The following is a 19,988-nucleotide window of genomic DNA, read 5'->3' as shown; positions in this document are numbered from 1 at the left end:
ACAAGCGCTTTAACACGCTACAGTAAGAGAAGGGCTAACACACACGCCTAGGGGAAAAAAAAACCCCCAACAACCTCTACAGTATAGAGCAGAAACACTCCTGCCCAATTTTGCCTCTTTTGATGGACTGGAGCCTGCAGGTGGAACCACGCCAGCCCTCCCGACGCCTACAAATGTGCGGCATTGTGGCTGCTAGCGGAGATCCCTGGGTGTAATGCTCAGGACAGGGCAGCAGGTTTTCAGCCACTAATACCACGGGTGGCTGACCTCTGAGAGGTTTAGAGGAGCAGCACACCTACTTGGGAGGGGAATGGAGAGACAGAGACAGAGAGGGAGGAAGCGAGGGGGAGATGGTATGAGAGAGCAAGAACAGCGAGACCCGAGCTATGTCACGGCGGACGTGGTACACACAGCTGAAACGTCCAGTACAGCTCCTAGGAGGCGGCTTTGTCCTTGTCAAGGTCCAACACATTCCTGGAGGAAACTCCGAGGATTCAGTCATTCAGAATCAACAAAGCGTTGGACTGAAGCCACAGCCCCGTGTTACCGGGCCACACAGGTCCGCGCTGGCTACACATAGGCAGAGGACGTCCCACCGCAGCGGAAGGAGAGAGGAACGGTCAAAACAAAGACCTGGGGGCCCATCGCCAGAGCGTCCGTAGAGACAAGAAAGAGACAGAGAGAAAACCCAGAACTGAGACGTGTGAGATGGAGGGGTGGAGGTCAGAAAGCTGCACTTTCGGAGCGGAGGAGCTCCACTCGCACCCTGAGGGTCGTCCTTGGCGACGTGCAAGCTGGGTACAAAGCAAAAGACGTTTCTTTTGTGTTGAGCAACTGGACGAAAGCATTTGGTGCCAAGTCTAAGGGACCTGGAAGCATGCATAGGTGCCCTCAACTGCTCAAGTTGTGCTGTGTCACAATTGTAAGATAAACGCGTCAGCTAAATGCCATAAAAGTGTGACTGTAGTGGTGTGTGGTCTGAGAAGCCCCGCCTTGCAAAAGGGGACGTCTTACTTGAGTTCTGCGCATAGGTACCCGGGGCGGCCCCGTTCACGTGCGTCTGCTGTGGCAGGAACTGGGAGGAGACCGAGGGCGCGCGGCGGTACGTCCCCGTGGCCGACACCGTGGAGACAGACGAGACGGTGGAGTTGTGGCGGGAGGCGTGGCGTGACATCGTGGCAAACTGGGAGACGGAGGCGGAGCCAGACCCTGCGGGAGGGGCCATCGTGGGTAGAGCCCAGAGAGACCAGACAGAGAGACGAGACAGACAGAGAGAACCCAGAAAGGAGAATCAGTGACACCCTCAGAAGAGCGAGCGAGAAGCACCTTCCCTCACCGTCCCGCAGACCTCTGTCCCGCAGGCTCGTTGGAGGCTGAAGATGGAGGTACAGGGAGCTACATGGAGCCAAGAGGGAGGGTCAGCGGAGAGGGAAAAGCCCCGCCCAGCTCACGAAGGCAAACGCCACCCAAAGAGCCCCAGAGGCACAAACCTACAGGGCACTCACATCTGAACAGGTCATTAGTAATTCTGCTATTAGTCCCAACCATTTCGTAAACCACCCAAGAGACGTTCAGAAGATGAACGCTGAGGTAGTGTCACCTCTCCGTAGGAACCTTTGTCCAGCGTTAGTCATTTAGCACCTTCAGATAATCCACGGGCCAGTTCTAGCAGGACGGAGAGCCGCAGGGTTCCGGCCCTCGACTTGTTTGGCACGGCCGGCATGGCTGGCCAGCCTTCTCTGGGGTCCAGTCAATTCCCGAGAGCCTGAATCACATGGGAGTGGCTCCCCGAGGCACCGGTACACACGGCCCAGGGTGAAACGGAACTCGCCCTACCGGGAAAGAACACGCGTTGTCCGTCTACGCATAAAGGAAATCGGTCCGGGGCCAGAGTGCCTGCGTCGATGTGTGTCAACGTGTGAAAATGACCATACTGCCATCATGAGGGATAATGTGTACATTCTGAAAGAGCTGACACTGGATATGGGATTTCTTTTTCGCCCTGGGGAAAAAAAAACGCCAGCACACCACTTTACAACCAAACAATACTAACATCTTAAGTGTTGATGCCTTTTAACAAAACCATGTCTAAATACCCAGACGCCGAGTCTGCAGTTTAGCGCCAAGCACCGATGACATGGAAACAAACATTTGCATGCAATCCTGCTCTGGAGAAAGACGATGAGGTTTAGACTCCTCATAAATCGTCTGGTGTGTGCGTGTGTGCAACTGTGCAGAGGTTTCCTTTGCAGACATTTCCTGTTTGTAGTTCCAGATAACAGGGATGCCGCCCAGTGAAAGGCAAGAAACCAGACACACAAACAATGCAAAAATAAAAGCACACGGGCACTGCGAGTTATACTGTGTATGACTATGTATGTGACGAATAAACCAAACTTGAAACTTGAAACAGTGCGCTAGTCCACCATGCAGCAAACAACTCCTACTCCTAATGCTCCTACTGAATTACTGCACATGCATGCACACAAACCCCCCACCCCCTACATGCACGCGCACATGTGCACTCTCACATGTATACATATGCACACCCACAAAAGTAAACAAGAAACAACCACCACCACCCCAGTACTACACCATGCAGTGAGAAGACACAGGCAATATTCTGATGTTTACGTCTTCAGAGTAAACAAACAAGTAGGGATTGTTCACGTAACAGCAGAAACATGGCTGACATGCGCGCACGCGCACACACACACACAGCAGTAAGGTGCACTGGACCTTTCTGGCCTCTGAGACACCCAGAGAAAGTGTCTGGAATGCTGATCTGCTTCCTGTCATTACTGTAGGTTTGAATGTGGGTGTGGAATAAGAGCCCCCCCAAGGTGTGGCTCTCAAACAGAAAGCCTTAATCTAGGTGTCAGCTGACCCAGGCTAACGGGGCTTGGTGTTCTGTGGTCCGGCACTATGTGAAGCTCTCCGATTGACCTCTGCGTGCGAAGTGCGCCATGCCAACGAAGCCGCCACTCCTGTGCTGGCCTCATCAGGCACAATTAGACTCCAGTGCCGCACTGGGCATGTGCCAGTTTCATCTCTCAGCTGGGGCGGCCTCCAGTGTTTGGCACAGATCTGCACCACGGCTCCTTCACACTGGCCCGTGTGACACAGTACAATACGGCAGAAACCGTACACACACCTACTGCACCGCCAACGACCGTGAAACGTTTCAAGGTTTCTACACTAGAACCAAACCTTTACATTTTTAGTGTGTTGTTTTTCTGTCCAAAGTGTATTGCACCGACGACGTGAGTGTTTGCTGGTTGTTTTCAGTACTGTAGTAGGAGCGGAGTTTGTCCCAGGAGCTACCCAAGCAGCGATCGTACCCAGAGCTCACAGGACAGGCCCCCGACAGAAAGGAAAGAGATACCAGACCCTCCACCAAACAGCAAACCTGTGGGAGAAGTGGTGTATGGCTTGCAACGTTTAGCACACACGCACGCGCACACACACGCACGCGCACACACACGCACGCGCATACACACGCGCACGCACACACACGCACATACACACACGCACGCACATACACACACGCACGCACATACACACACGCACGCACGCACACACACGCGCACACACACACGCACGCACACACACACACGCACGCACGCACGCGCACGCACATACACACACGCACGCACACACACGCACGCACGCATGCGCGCGAGCGAACAGGCGGGTGGCGATGAAGTGTTTTGGGTGGGGTGGCTGGGGTAGAGGTCTCACCTATGGCCATGGGTGGAGGAGGAGGTGGGGGTGGAGGGGCAAACATGAGTGGGACTGCAAGAACACATCAGAAGCACATTAGACATGGAACAGAACCACACACACACAGAACCACACACACGCACGCACACATGCCCACACACACACGCACGCATGCACACGAACATACACACGCATAGGTGATGCGCATGGTTAGACTCCATCTGTTGCTGCAAGACGAAACTCTATAAACCTTAACATACATAACAGCTGAGAGACATGAGAACTGCACTGGGACCAGCAATGGAGAGATGGGCTGCCCAGTTTGTGTGTGTGTGTGTGTGTGTGTGTGTGTGTGTGTGTGTGTGTGTGTGTGTGTGTGTGAGTGAGAGAGAGAGAGAGAGAGAGAGAGTGTGTGAGAGAGAAGGTTTTCTGGAGATTGTTATAATAACACCCTCCTGTGTGAAACTCTTAAATGTTCCAAAATGTTCATCTTAATGACAGTAGAAAGTCTCTGTGTAAATACCTACTGCCGACCAGACTACAGCGTTGCACAATACGGGCAGCACGACGTGGCTCGTGCTCAACTCAGCGAGGCAGGTGGAGACGGGCGGAGCTCACCTGGGCCGGAGTTAGGGATGGAGGGGGTTGGCACGACAATGGGAACACCAACACTGCTGCCGCCGCTGTTCTCCCGGCTACCGCTACCCCCACTGCTCCCGCTGCGGGGTGGGGAGAGAGAGAGGGAGAGATTTACAATGAATCGTATACGTCCCATATACACATGTGTAATTACACATGAACACGAAGAGTCCTCGTAATGCTTGATCTACACAATCTCACTACAAAAGTCAAAAGCCGCCAGAACAGGCCGCAGATTATTTGCAATACGTGTATAAAAACGCGCACGCGGATGGGACAGTCAGAGACTGGCTTGCATTATTTTTGGACAGAATTATTTATTTTTCAGACCCCGTCATGTCCATCTACACACCTGTGCACCAGGTGGCGCACCTCTGTGCATCTCCGTGTTCAGGTGGCAGCATCGGACTGAAGGGCACAGGTCCCCTGGAGTGCCGCCTTCAGTGCGCCAGCAAAGCAGGGCCAGGCATGTCAGGACAACAGGCACACAAACAGCAACAGCGGCCTGTGTGTTTACGTGTGTGTTTATTGCTGACGACGATCTACGGCGGCCGGGAGATTTCAGCCCAGCACTACTTTACAGTCCTCTCGCGTTAGCGGACCAGACATAGACGGCCCGATGGACAGACAAGACTAACGGGACGAGCGTGTGGCCGGACGTAAAGCGTTCCTCGTGTTTGTTCTTCACTTAAACTCCGTCAAACTGCTGATGCTGGACAACGCGCACCACGGTGTTGGAAAGAGGAACGTTCCGAGGAAAACAGGAACTGCTCCAGATCCCGAGACAACAGTGGGATGATTCATAAAGTGATGGCTTTAAATGACGTCCCGCAGAGCCGTGTCGGGGGAGATGTCCCGCCAGCGGTCCAGACGGGAACGATTAGCGTTTAGGCTCCTCGGCACAGCGTGCGGCTTAAAATTGCCGTGTGTTCTGGCCGAGACAGGAGATCTCGCGCGCAGAGCTCGTCTCCGAGACGACGAGCCATCACCCACTAGACTTCTCTGGGAGTGTGTCTGCTGCGCGGGGGGGGAGGGGAGACCTCCAAGACCGCTTAGGAGTGCCTCACTGTGATGAGTGTGAGAGACGTGGGTCATACAGAGGAACGGACAGAGGACTACCCCGGCCAGCAGAGATACGCCTGTGGGGGGCCTTCAGTAGCAGTCCGTAACTGTGTGGCATAATCAATCAATATTTGTACAAGGGGTGTGTGTGGGCGTGTGTGTACGCACACATGAGTGTGTGTGTGCGCGTGGGTGCGTGGGTGTGGGTGTTACCTGTGGGTTCTGGGCCTCTGGTTGAGTGAAGCCGTGCGCCCTGGGCTGTGCTGACTGCCCAGGCGAGCAGGACTGGTCATGTAGTCGTTGGGCACCGTGGGAGGCTTGACGGGCTCAAGAGTTTTATATGGAGTGTTACGTCTATGAAGGACAAAACACACACACACACACACACACACACACACGCACCTCAAATAAACAAATAACTCATCCCCTCTAATCCCTGCGATTATGGGTAAATACCAACAACATACCTCAATGCTGACTCATAACAGCATAACTAAATATGACTGAACACAACAATGGCAGATTTCAAGGGTTTAAATATTTAGGCAGCCTCAGTGTTCAATCCAAACCCAGGTTTTTAACACTTTTTACAGTTAGGTCTCAAAGTTTCTAGAATAAAACTTTTTCAAATAAGATGGGATTTTAAAAAGTTATTTCAGCAGTCCAGCTGTCAATCATTAAGGTTTTTTTTTCAATCCATACGCGAGCCACTGGCTTACCCAAGAGTGCCACGCCCAGCCATGGGCGGACTCGGGGGCTTCTGGGTGGGTGGGTTGGTCCTCGAAAGCGTTCCTGCTCGGCTCAGTTGGGTGTTCCCATGTTGCTGGATCGGATACAGTGAAGCAGAGATCACCGTGAGTGCTCCCTCAGAGACGCATGACCGAACCGCTCAGAACAACGGGACTAGACATGCAACTGGTCACTGGGGCTAATGGACGGTTTCCCAGACCTCATGATGTGTGTCCTAAAAACTATAATAACATATAAAAATAAAGGGCTTAGACACGGTACTGGAAAAGACAGCTAGAGCAGTGACTGAGACCAGCGCTCCTGAAGGTTAGCTCATCAACGCTCAGTCCCAGGGTGCAGAAACCCAAACACTGCTCAGCAATTCTCTCCACTAACACCTCTTATTCGCTTCACTTAACAGCATGATAATGACCTGATGAGCTGAAATCAATTATAAATATATGTATTATACATACACATACACAGTACATCATATACTGAAAAGAACAATCGTGTAGAAAATGGGATATACGGGGTTTTTCGTGGGTCTCAGGTCAGGAGTACTGGTTCTGAATTAGGTCCTCACTGCCAAGGAAACTGGGTCTGTCATGATGGAAAAGGCATGGCTGACCCAGAAACAGCGCTGGCGTTCTGAGATGGGCCACTGTTCCTGGGCTAGCCTGTACCCCATGAAAGGAATCTTTCAGTCTGGGAAACCCACACAGCCCATAGAGGGGTCATTTTACTGTGTGGGGAGAACTATTTTGTGTTAAGACACAGAGTTATGTTTATGTAACGGTGCAGGGGTGGGCGATATGGCTTAAGAATAAATCACAGTCTCTTCCTGCTTCGGCATTTATCAGGCTATTAAAAAAAGGCACGTTTGGAGTGTGTATGGGAACACGAGCTTAACACCACACACCATCCACAGAGACTGTATGTGGCTGGGTGAATTATGCTCTCTCGCGACCATCGAGGTTTAATCATGGCTAATTCTCCCGGGCTCTGAGTCAATAGGATTCAATACAACATGATTGATATGATAAGATTCAATACGTGAGCTAAATATTCATTCTGTTCAATATTTTCCGTGCGGCTTCAGAACGTGCCCAAGTCATGGATGGTTATTCCTTTTATACTTAATCATATTTCCAACTGACACGATCACAAAACGGCGTCTTTCGGTTCTATCGCCCAGCCCTGTGACGGGGGTCGTGGGGTAACAGTTCGGCTACACCTAGCACAGGGTAGAAGGTGGAGCTACAGAGGGGTGGGAAGCAGCTGACCAATCAGCTACCGCAGGATGGTCATGTGACAAACGGGACTTACCTTGGCTTTTAGCCACTAATGCAGGCATGAGAGAGAGAGAGAGAGAGAGAGAGAGAGAGAGAGAGAGAGAGAGAGAGAGAGAGAGAGAGAGAGAGAGAGAGAGAGAGAGAGAGAATATTACAGTCCTATATCAAATAATTTACTATGTTTGACCCTACAAAGCTTGTATGAGGTGGTTATTAGCAGCACTGGGACTCCGGGCTCTGTAGCCTGCTCCCTGCTCTAACGCTATAGCCACACCCCAGCCACCATGCAGTAGCAGGTCTGTGGAGCATGGAAGTCCACAGTAGGACATGCTGCTGAGATGTGAGATTCATCACACCAATCAAGTGTCTCCCTGTCCGTCTGTCCACCACTGACTTTACATCGGCAGTGGTATGACTGAAGTCCTCATTAGGACTATGCTTTCAAAATTGGGAATCAAATACCAAACCATGTTTTCATGTCTTGCACTGCATGCTGGGAGCTGCTAGGAGGAGGTGGTTAGCACTGTGCGTCTGTCTACAAAGTGCACGAGTTCCCCCGTGATGTGCGAAGGTTCGGGACTCCATACAGTTTGTAGTGTAAAGAGAAACCTGCAAACCAGAAGACTAAGTAGACAAAGCAAAAGATACACTTATGACATGCACGCGCACAACACAGTCGCATGCACACACACACAAACAAAAAAGGCACGCATAAACACACACGAACACACACGCACGCATCACCTTAAACCCTGAGGCAAAGAAGGTCTTTATAGTCCCAAATCTGCTGTCCTGCTTTGCAGAAACTTTCACAACCAGTATTTGTGGGGGGAGGGAGGTATTTCCAAGGGCCTGGCTTTGGAAACTAAATCAATCACCACCTATCCACTGAAATGTCACGGGCTGCCGCGACACCACATGGGATTCATAACTTGCATTCTTCCAGCATTCCAAATTCTTCCAACATTCCATAGCGATCCACCTACCACATCCTCGGAACACACTCGACATTCAATCTGTTAACAGTTGGCTGTAACTCTCAGGTAACCTGAAACCCTGCTGGTTCGTGGGCTGTTCGTGTGGTGACTGACGTCCAGAGCGACGAGCCCAGACTTGTGTGCTGGGTCCGCAACGGTCACCTCACGGCGGGAACCGGACCAGAAACCACGGTGCGCTAACCCGCTCAAACGGGAGCGGAACCACTACCGAGCTGTTCTCACAACATCGGCGCTCCAAACGGTCACAGAGTGAGAGGGACCGTCTCTCTGGCTGAGGATCCCTGCACGGGTCCGAGGTCAGCCCAAGGACTACAGCATTCCACCAGCACACGGAAGACAGAGGGGGACCCAACAATGCACATCCGCGGGCCGCAGGCGTTCTTAGACGGGTCTTTCATACGCGTTTGAGAGCGGATTGGCTAAGAGACTCCCAGTCTGGCACAGACTAAATAGGCCAGCGGACCAGGTCGCTGTCTCAGGTGTCCTGAAAACAGGATGGAAAGCCTGGCTGGCAGAAGCTCTTCTCTACAGCAGAGGCGTCGCTGCAAAGACCCACGATGAGAGTGTGTGGCGCTCTGTTCCGACTGGAGTAAACCATATGCACTGGAAACTATACGCTAAAACTCTGGCAAGGTAGGGGATTTGGGGCCAAATTATGTTTAAAAGAAACATTATTATAACTAAAAAGAGGAGAATATAATATGCTGCCTCAACTATGCAACAACACAGGACGAGGATAACGTGATTGATTAATTTAAAACAACAGGAAGCAAGTGACGACTTGTCTGGGATTCTGAAGCCATAGACGAAGCTGGAACTCAGGCTGCGGCGGCGATCAGGATGGAGGCTTCTCCACACCCCCCCTGGGCTGAGGACTCAGACTTCCCACAGCGGGCGCGGCACGGCAGGCCGGAGGGGGAGGGGCAGAGCCCGCAAACGCGGCCGGAAAAGACCCCTACCTGAGGGGAGAGCTGCCCCACACGCCCAGACCCCTCCCAGTGCGCGTCCAACAGGGAGGCGGGGAGTGTGTGCGCACGCGCGTGCGTGTGTGAGACAGGAGCTGAGAGTGCGAGTGAGTGAGAGCGAGCTCAAAAGAGTTCACAATGTGTTTCAACAGGCAGCAGAACTCCACGGTGGTGAGGTGGCTCATATCTTCACAATCCGCATCTGACAGCGCCTCCTAAATCACAGTCTGGCTTCTGCAAGCAACCCCGATTCACCTTGTGGGGACACTGGTGTCTTCCTTGCGTGACGAGGCACCACGGCGTTCCCAGCTGCTCCCAAGTGCAGGGCGGATAGACGCAGACAGACAACGGTCAAACCGAACGGCTCTCGGAGGTTCACGGCGGGGTAACTGTCCTGCGCGAGGTCCGCCACTCACACACTGCTGTTTATGTGCTGGTGTCTTCCTTGTTCTCACCTCTCATTTATAGCAGTGGCACAGCAAACACTGGCCAATCAGATTCAAACACTGGCCAATCAGATTCAAACACTGGCCAATCAGATTCAAACAAACCGGCAGCAATCAGCCGATCGGGGGGTGGGGGGGGGGTATTCTAGCACTGAAGGAACTCTTGCTGCAGTGCGTTATGGGGCAGCACGACACACGGCGTCCTTGAAATAAGGAACTCTGGAGTTAAAACCGCCATTTCAAAATGCTGCACATCAACATCATCACATTCTAGGTCAGTTGTTCCCAAATTATTTTTGTATGTAGAGAAATACGATTATGGAGGGAACAAAACATTTTATTCCAGATTCAATTTACATATGAATAATAAAACGGGTAGAATATCCAACTGTGGCAAAAGTACTGTACTGAACACACACACACACACACACACACACACACACACACACACACACACACACACACACACACACACACACACACACACACACACACACACACACACACACACACACACACCCTGGATCAGAGTCATAGTAGTAACGCGTGGGAACATCAGGTGTGTGTCTACAGCCCACAAAATGTAAAGTTCTCACACCCTGGGGGAAACATTTCTCTTCAGGATGTGTTTTACAGGAGGTGCTCCAGTGTGACAGTGGGTTCGGAAAAGCCTCCAAAAAGGCTCTCTGGGCTGTGAGGGGGGAGGATAGCTACTGACAGGGGGAAAAGTGAACTTTAATCTGCTCGTAGAGCACATAAGGAGGAGAATGGAGGGGGGGTTCCCAAACGGGATGTTTTAATCTTAAAAAGTTAGTTTTAGTCTTAAAAAAAGACCAGATAGGTGGAGTGTTCAAAGAGGCAGAGTGGCTTCTCTCACAAAATGAGTGGACAATCGAGAAAGAATCGTACTACAAAGTGTTCCTTAAAAGCATCCAACCCACCCAACCCCCCGGGAGTCCGAGAGTAGTGCTATAAAAATAGAACGCACACAGTGTGTCCAAACCCCTCCAGTGTGAGTCTGGAGCAGTCTCAACTAATGAAGCACCACGAAATCACTAGCACGCAGACCCAGACACCAGCAGGGGGCGCAATACCTTCAACCCGTGGCCCACGTCATCCAGCACGTTGTAGTCGATGGGTTTTCTGATGTATCTCACGGGCCTCTCCATGTTGGCTGGGGCAATGATCTTATGGGTCCTCGATGTGTTCTTGTTCGTGGTCAGAATTCCAATCTCTCGCCGGGCAACTTTCTCTTTGTGAATGTCCACTGTCTATTAAAACAAACAAACAAAACAAATAAACAACAACAAACAAAAACATCATTATGACAGTGAATGGGGGAGGAAGAGACAGGCAGACAGACAGAGAGAGAGACCGGCAGACAGACAGAGACCGGCAGACAGACAGAGAGAGCAGCAGACCGACAGAGAGACAGACAGAGCGAGAGACCAGCAGACAGACAGAGAGAGAAACAGAGCGAGAGACAGAGCGAGAGACCGGCAGACAGACAGAGAGAGAAACAGAGAGAGCGACAGAGCGAGAGACCGGCAGACAGACAGAGAGAGAAACAGAGAGAGAGACAGAGCGAGAGACCGGCAGACAGACAGAGAGAGAAACAGAGAGAGAGACAGAGCGAGAGACCGGCAGACAGACAGAGAGAGAAACAGAGAGAGAGACAGAGCGAGAGACCGGCAGACAGACAGAGAGACAGACACAGAGAATGATACAACAGCCAAAGGCATGGTAATTCAGGCCATGACAGGGCCTTAAAATACAATTATGATTTTGGATTATGGGCCAGCTACACCCATCAAGCAGAATTAATCTTGACTCTCATCGTCAGTCCCTTAAATCCCTTTATGCACCGCATACACACACAAACAAAATCAAATGACACCATATTATAAACCCAATGATAGCACGGGCCCCTGAGAGAGGCAGAGCAGAGGCAGAGCAGAGGCAGACCTTCACTTCACTCTGGTGAGAGGAAGGTGCTTCACAATACGACAGAGGACCTCATATGAGTGCTTCACATTAGAACATGTCAGATCTATTTTATTGTGTGCCATGAAGGGTTCATGAGAAAAGATTAAAAGGTGTAACCATACAATACAAAGTGTCAAAAAAAATTGTATTATTATTTCATATATGTTTTATACAAATCACCTTTTCACTCAAAGTCAAACTTTTAAATCTTTTGTTTCAAAAAACTAATTTTTTTTGCGCTAGGAGGTAGAATTGCTACTTTTTGAGCACAAGCCAGTTTAGAGTCTGGTCAAGCTGCCCACGTAACTCCAACTACAACACACTGGCCTCAAACTACCAGAGACAGAAATTCTGAGTTCACGTTTCCATGCCATGTCTGAATACACGTATTGGCCGTGCCAACTACCGGCCAAAGTAACCACTCCATCACTGCTGAACGGCAATCGTGCAGCTGCACGGAGCAAGTGTCGTTTCTATTGCACAGTGACTAGGGGCTGAACTGTATCATTGTGTCATTGTGTCATTGTAAAGGATCATCACTGACAGTTCTGTATAAATGCAGCTGTTAGGGTCCAGTTCACTGTTACCACACCATACACAGGATGCAAACCCCCTACAAGTTATCTGCACTTTGTGTAATGACCAGTGTAACCTGTAAATCAAGCCTCTTCTGTGCTATACTATGGGAATATAGTTGAAATACATTAAATAAGTGCACCAAGACTTCTATGCCACACCTAGACTCAGAGTTCAAACTACACACTGATACCATAATCCACACCAACAGGAGGAAGTTAAGGTCGCCTCCACCTCGCCCCAAACCAGTTCCAGCTCCGTCTACGTTCACCCGACCATGGCCAGTGAGCTACACTTCCTCCATCACCACCACCAACACCAACTCTGCTGGGTGAGCTGCACCCCCCCAGTGCATGTGGCCGGGCTGCCTGTTACCACGGCGCAGGCATCTGAGGGCGTGTTAGCCTAGCCTCCGCCGCCAATGAAAAAACAGCACACGCCACAGCCAGTACAGGATTCCATTCATTCCTCTGAGAAGTGGAGTAAGTGGCTGTGTGTGTGTGTGTGTGTGAGGTCTGAAAGAAACCCTCTAGAATCCCAGCAGAGAATTACAGTACAACCACACCTGCAAATTTTTGACACTACCCTACACTTCCTGCTTTCAAAATCAAAAATACCCTGCAAGACAAAATAGGATCCGCTTTTAAATAAATGACGATGAAGTAACAAATGAATGGATTTATACCAACAACGCACACACACACACACACACAGCGAGGCTGAGCAGAGCGTACAGAGCGGAGACTAAAGGCAGTGGATGCTGCAGAGATCCTGTCAACATTTCTACTGTATTTGCTGAGCAGATGCATAGAACTGTGTTGTAAGATTGTTTCATATGGTGGACACCTACTATAGTCAACAACAACAACAACAACAGCAGCAGCAGCAGCCCTGGCAATCAGGGGACTGAATGATTGTGTGAGTGAAGGCCCCATCTGTTCTCAAGCTGGGCAGACCAGAGGGACCACGTTACCCACATGTACTCCCACCCAGCAGGAAACAGAACAGTTATGACGCTGAAGCCTGTGTTCCTGTCCAGCGGAGCGCACAAAACGCTCGCAAGTGAACTGGCCGTGCGCCAGCGTGACAGAGCCAGGTGGCTCAGCGAATAACGAGGGTTTGCGCACGCTCTCCAGGGACGGCCCCGCCTCACCCGGGGGCCAGCTGAGCATCTCAGGACCTCCGCCCTCAGCCCACCTGGGGCGGGGGGGCAGTTGTGGGCAGGTGAAGCTCTCACACACACACACACACAAAAGCCAGTGTTGGAGTGCAGGCAAGGTATTTATGATGGTGCGGGGGGGGATATAGAGGGTGCTGGAGCACAGAGAGATGGCGTGTGTTTGGTGAGGGGCAATAGTTCTCATTATCGGGGTAAACAGAGGGAAATGAAGGGCCACAATATCAGAAGGAGGTATTTTCATCTCCTTCCTGTGTTTAACAAAAAAGAAACACTCAAAGCACCCACAACCGCAGCCGTGCACGCGTGCGCGCACACCCATACCCACACCGCTAGATGACGAGGGCTGATCTCAGCTACACGGGCCTAGCCCAAACTAAAATTCCCATGATACTATGCAGGTCTAAGTCCTGTGTGGCTTACTCATGCTTTCCACACATTCATTTCTGGGAACTGCTGTCCCGCCCTGTTTTACACGCACGGCAGGGTAAACAGCAGGGCCGAGGTAAGGCTCAGCACCCTACTCAATGTTCCTCTGTTCCACGTGTGTGGGTGTACAGTTCTTTGGCTGGAGAAATGTGCTCACAGCCTGGGCTGCCACCAGCCTGTTCTCAGACCAGCGCAACAACCCCCCCCCCCCCCCCCCCCCAATCTGGGGTCTGAGGTTATTTCTGGAAAAACGGAGTTTGTATTTTCTGCAGATGTGTTCCTGACTCATTCTTACTGTGTCAAAAAAAATTTCCTTCCAACAAAATGTTGCTGTGTGCATGCACTGACGTTCTTAGAACAAGTGCTCAGAACACCGAACTGAGCACAACGGGCTTGTACATCTACATCTATTCAACTTTGATCAAATTCCTAATACACTTGCAATATTTTCAGAAAGCTAATTTACAGGTCTTTCATCCAGCCAAAGGCACCAGGGGAAATCTAGAACCCTGAGACCCAACAAAGCTGAAACCTGGAGAGAGATTCAGCGTCTTCGCCACACCGAGACGATTCAAGTCACCAAAGGGTTAATAACCAGTTACGATAATAAAGTGGCTGAATCAGAGTGTAGAGTGATGACCTGGTGCCCTTCAGCACAGGAGGAGCCTAGAACTGGGTGTTTCGGACAGGCTCCGAGCACAGATTTAAAGCCACTGCCCATCAGGATTGTGATTTACAAACAGGAGGTCAGGTTGTGAGTGTGTAGAAGGGAGATACCGCCCTCAGGTCCAGCTCACACGTCACAGCCGTTCATCAACACCTAACAACGAGAGTGAAGAGCTCTCCTGGTTCAGGGAGGAGGGAGGAGGCGTCACAGAGTTTAGGCTGTTACTTAGAGCGAACGCGGCCAATACGGCTGAACTACGAGGCCAAAAAGCAAAGAACCACAAAGAAAAGGAGCCGTCGGCGCGTTGCCTGCCGCCGTTTTCACGGAACGCGTTCCGACCGCTGGGTTCTTTCGAGGTTGATCTGATGAGCGAGGGCCGTATCGTGAGATCCTGAAGGGGTGAGGTGGGCGAGGGGTCTCCCGGAGGGCGCCCCAGTCCCTCCCAGCCCCGATTCACTGCCCGCTGTTCTCGGTGCACACAACCGGAACGCTGCACAGACCTTCCGCAACCCCTCTGCACACGAAGACGGCAGGAGGGCAGTTCTGTGGAGACGCCTGCAAGCCTCTGACCGTGTGCATCAGCCAGAGAACGGACGAAACGCGGGAGAGCAGAGAGGAGGCAGAAACAGAAGGAGAAGGAAGACTAGGGAGGAGAGAGAGAGAGAACTCGCAGAGCAAACATACAATGAATGTATCGTTAGAGAGAATTAGACTGGATTCGACAAGCCACTTTCACTCCGGCCTCCAGCAGGAGAAGCGTGGCGTCAGCAGTTTAGCCGGCTGCTCTGGGGCTTGGCATCTGCAGAAATGCCAACTATGCACAAAACACACACACAGCACGCATATCTTTAGACTGGGGATTGTGTAATAGTGGGGCAAGACCCATCAGCGTGATCAAAGCATGTTCTCGCATGTTCACACACACACACACACACACACATTTAATAATAGAGCCGAAACCCACACATGATTATGAGGTTATTCTGAAAAGTGCAGCTAGGGTTCTGGGCCAAGCTAAAACCACTTCCTCCAGTGCTGGGAGCGCCAACACGCCGTGCAAACACACCCCGCGCAATCGCCCAAAAACCTGACAAACACTCCCACCATTTATCGAGCACGATGTGAACAAAAACAACAGTCTGTCCAAAAATAACCACAGCGACCAGCTGGAGCGCTGCACACTACTTCAGAGCCTTGAGAACGTGCGGTAGCGATGCATGCCACACACCACCACTGCTAACCGTGAATGAATTTAACAGGTGTACACCTTCACGCTGTTCTACTGCTTGGACCAGGGAACTGCTGACAGCAGAAACACAGAAGGTGAATAAGTCAGGCCTCGTTACGCCGCAAGAGTCGTCTGATTGGCTGGAAGAAAAGGAAATCGGTGCATATATAAAAAAACCCCGCAAATGGTAAGGACGGTTTTGGAAGGCACATTTCAGTCTGGTGACATTTTCACACGTCAACCAAACAAAAGCATAAACCAAGCAGCTCCTATCTATGGCCGTGTGTGTGTGTGTGTGTGTGTGTGCGTGCGTGTGTGGCTACCTCCCAGCCATGCCCTTTGACCCCATGTCAAGCAAGACAGCAGGGGCAGGTCCTTCAGAGACACAACAGCAGCTTCTGCGTCCGGCCTGCGACTGACCGGCGTCTGGCTTCTCTGCGGCTGATCCTACATCAGAGCAGTTCTCCGCCAGCACGCCCCCTGACCAGACTGGCAGGCACGGGCACTGGTCTGGGTGCTCCATTTCTGGCAGATTGCACACGCGGGGACCGGCAGAAAGCGGCTTTTCCTTGGCGATCTGCACGGACATGAGAACCGGATGACGGATGACGGAAGTCAGCGCGATGATGTTCTGAGAGCTGAGGAGGGCGATGGGCAGTCTGGGCGACAGGATAAGAACAGATCCCGTTACAGTTCGCAGGCATGGAGCTAAAAACTAGATACAGAAACAGCAGGCTGAGGCCAGGGAGTGTTTGGGAAAACGGAGTGGTAATGACAGAAATTAGACAGCTGGGGCAAGGGGATAGTGACCCAGAGAAGCAGAGAGAAGCAGAGAGAGAGAGAGAGAAGCAGAGCGAGAGAGAGAGCTCTGCTATTAAAAAAAACAAAAAAAAACTGTCCCAACAACAAACAGTGAGGCCTAGTCACTCAATCCATCAACCAATCAACACATCGACACTGGGAGACCTCACCGAACAATGGCACAGATACTAACCGCTTAGTGATTGGCTAAGACCATCACCCCCTGCTGCTACAACCCTGCTGACTCACTGTGCAGTACACGCTCACAAACTCCATCCTGTGGTGTCTGGGTGAGCTCATTAATACAGCCTGGAACGCTGGGAGGGATGTTTAAATAAGCCAGGAAAAATCTACAGTGCAATCTTTCTTTCCCTCTTCTCGTCTGCCAAGTAAACATCCAATAAACGTCGGCCTCAGCTAGAACGCCAAGCGAGCAAAAATGAGAGTATCTGTGCTTCCACAGCACCCAAGGAGTCCCGTTCGCTACGAGAGCAAAGCCCCCTCTATCCGGGGGAGCCCTGAGGAGGTCAGGATGTATGGGATCAGCAGGCCAGGGCGCCACTGAGCGGGTCAGCGCCTGTGTCAGGGAGCGACAGAAACACCCCTCATGCTGAGGTTCTGCCTGCGCTCCAGAGAAACTCTTCCTGTTTGGGAGAAACTCATCTTCCCACAGTACATCAGGAGGGAGAATATATGTGTGTCTGTGTGTGTCTGTGTCTGTGTGTGTGTGTGTGTGTGTGTGTGTGTGTGTGTGTGTGTGTGAGATCTGTGCCATTTAGACACCATCATGAGCAATCAACAGGTGACCGTTTTGCTCCACACCCCTCCCTGGGGAAAGGATATATAATCTGTATCCTGTTCCTCCTGACCAGATTCTCGGAGAACAGCAGCACGGCAGACACTACAGACTCGTTAGCTGTGCGTGCCGGCCAACTCGGAGAGCGCCAGGCGAACGGCTACTGTAGCCTCCCTTCATTAAAGGAGCTGGAGGAGGGTGAGATGAGGAGCTCCTAGCCAGGGTCCGTCCTCAGCCGGCACCGCCCACGTGTTACGGGGGCTGAGCGCATGGCGTGGGGAATCCGCTCTCACCGAGGAAACGGTTCTCTGATTCAAAACCGGAGAGGCGCTAGCAGGGGTCTGCTGCCTGATGCATGCTCAGGCTCGCACGCAAGCACGGAGGCAGAGACAAAGTAATCTAATCACACACACGCACGCACACGATCAGAACACAAAACAAGGAAGAAAAAAAAGGGAATTCTCCCTCCTTTTACAGTGAGCAGCTGGTGAGACAAAGCAGTGTCTGTCCAGTCTAAATCAGTCAGCTTCTTCAAACACACGTGTACACGCACACACACACACAAAATTCAGTAGCAGCTCCTCAGTCTCCCACTAAGCATGGACACACACACCATTAATGAACCTTCCCCTTCTGACTGTGCGTGGGACTAGAAGACACTGCCAGGAGCCATCCCAGGATGAGAGAGAGAGAGCGCATCACAGCAGAAAGAAGGCTTGAGTCACTCGCGCCATAGAACTCCCAAAGCCTGTGAGCCGCCAGTTCTCTGAAAACGCCCAGTCCCAGCCCCTCAGACGGTTTTAAGGAGGTGTAGCGACTAGAACTGCAGTTACACCACACGGTGACGTACAGCGAAGATTCCCCCCACTGGAGGGCTCCGAGCCAGCATGGGTCTACGTCACCCTCCCCTGTCGTGTGGTGTTCTGTTATCCCCACAGCTATCTTTAGCGGTGATCACTATGGATACCCCCAACACAGACTGTGTGTTTGCATGTGTGTGCGCACATGAAAGACAGAGCACAAATGCGTTTTTTTTTTAAGCTCTGTGTTGACCTTCTGAGTCTCTGTTACACATTACATTACATTCATTCAGAGAGAACTTCCTCAAATGCACACACGTATGTTTACACACACACACACACACACACACACACACAGACACACAGACACAGGGCAGATCTGTTTCCAACCGTGTGTTGGTCCCATACTCGAGCAACCCTTTTACACATTAATGAATGAAAATCAGCACCCTGTGATTGGCTCCTGAGGGCTCGGTCTCAGGCCCTCTGCCAATGACTGGACTGCTCAACGACATCACCGTGGAGACGGGGGCCGAGCCGCCCGTCTTGACTCTAGTCAGAGAAACGCACCACCTGCACGTTTGGCACTCAGACAGAATAAAACGATGATAAAAGACTGGCACAAGATGGGAAAATGTCAATTCTGACTTTCAAATAAGATATTTCATGTTATTGTCTGATGAACACGTTTAAACCTTTAAGTCTAAACCATTTCCCGCCCAGAGAGAAAACCAAAGATTTTTTAGATCATGAGTAAAAGCCTTAGTAGATATTGTGGAGACCATCAGTTAAATAGCAAACAGTATTGGGTACCATTTTGTCATAGTGATGGAGCTCAGCAGACAAAAACACGCACGCTACCATTTCAAGAAGATCTTTGCTTTACTCTGCATTTGGGAAACCCAGTCCTGGTCATTAAAATGACGCCTGAGTGAGATCTTAGTCGGGTCTGGCTGATTCACCAAACATCTCTGTAACTGCATGAGAAGCAAAACTAGCAGAATGAAATTACCCATAAGAGTGTACTGGTAGTTTCCCCAAGAGCTCAGGCTTGAAGTGGGAATGACCATGGATTTTCCTTTTATAGACAGACAAACAGTGTGTGAGAGAGGGGGAGAGAGAGAGAGAGAGAGAGAGAGAGAGAGAGAGAGAGAGAGAGAGAGAGAGAGAGAGAGAGAGAGAGAGAGACAAGTGTCTGAGACACACTGTTTACTGAATCTAAGGCAAAAGGATAAAAGTGACTTGATGAAGAATACAGTCACTCACACAAGACCGCATTCAGAGAAAGACAAACAGACATTCAGAGAAAGACAAACAGACATTCCATTGCATGTTCCCAAACTGGAAGAAGAAGCACTGAGAGATTGTGTGGATCAGACAAAGACAGCAAAATAAGTGAGAATGTGACACATGCGAGCTTGACCTGTGATATATGGTTTATGGAGGACTCCATCCTGCGCAGTTGTGACGCCTGGATATCCAGCAGCTGGAGAACATTGTTGGCCAAGGCGTTGATCTGGTAGGCCACGCTGGCCAGAGACTGGGTGGTGTACGCTTTAGTCTCCTCCAATGCCTTCCTCTTGTCCTGCGCCTGAAAACCAAGTACAAGAGCAGACGTCTTAGTCCAAATGCGTACAGGACTATTAAATCTGTGCTTGACATCCCAGCTGC

General features: G+C 51.0%; 1 protein-coding gene across 9 annotated transcripts in view; it reads right to left on the bottom strand.

The window, feature by feature from the left end:
- abi1a (abl-interactor 1a) overlaps window positions 1-19,988 on the bottom strand; it is a 32,003-nt gene that overhangs the window by 3,375 nt on the left and 8,640 nt on the right. For 2 of the 9 annotated variants that reach the window (XM_027017765.2, XM_027017769.2), the window contains exons 2-9: window positions 19,741-19,908; window positions 10,952-11,128; window positions 7,483-7,497; window positions 6,144-6,247; window positions 5,638-5,778; window positions 4,342-4,442; window positions 3,742-3,795; window positions 1,015-1,209 (exon numbers count right to left, since the gene is read on the bottom strand). In XM_027017765.2, the coding sequence (XP_026873566.2) occupies window positions 1,015-1,209; window positions 3,742-3,795; window positions 4,342-4,442; window positions 5,638-5,778; window positions 6,144-6,247; window positions 7,483-7,497; window positions 10,952-11,128; window positions 19,741-19,908 (955 nt within the window). Of the gene's footprint in view, window positions 1-1,014; window positions 1,233-3,741; window positions 3,796-4,341; window positions 4,443-5,637; window positions 5,779-6,143; window positions 6,248-7,482; window positions 7,498-10,951; window positions 11,129-18,130; window positions 18,267-19,740; window positions 19,909-19,988 lie in introns of those variants that run through there. The other 7 variants (XM_027017767.2, XM_027017770.2, XM_027017768.2 and 4 more) reach the window with 5 other exon arrangements.

This window comes from Electrophorus electricus, chromosome 10 (genome assembly GCF_013358815.1).
Source record: "Electrophorus electricus isolate fEleEle1 chromosome 10, fEleEle1.pri, whole genome shotgun sequence".
Classification (NCBI taxonomy): domain Eukaryota; kingdom Metazoa; phylum Chordata; class Actinopteri; order Gymnotiformes; family Gymnotidae; genus Electrophorus; species Electrophorus electricus.
Note: the sequence above shows the minus strand (reverse complement) of the source record. Positions and strands in the feature narration are given on the sequence as shown.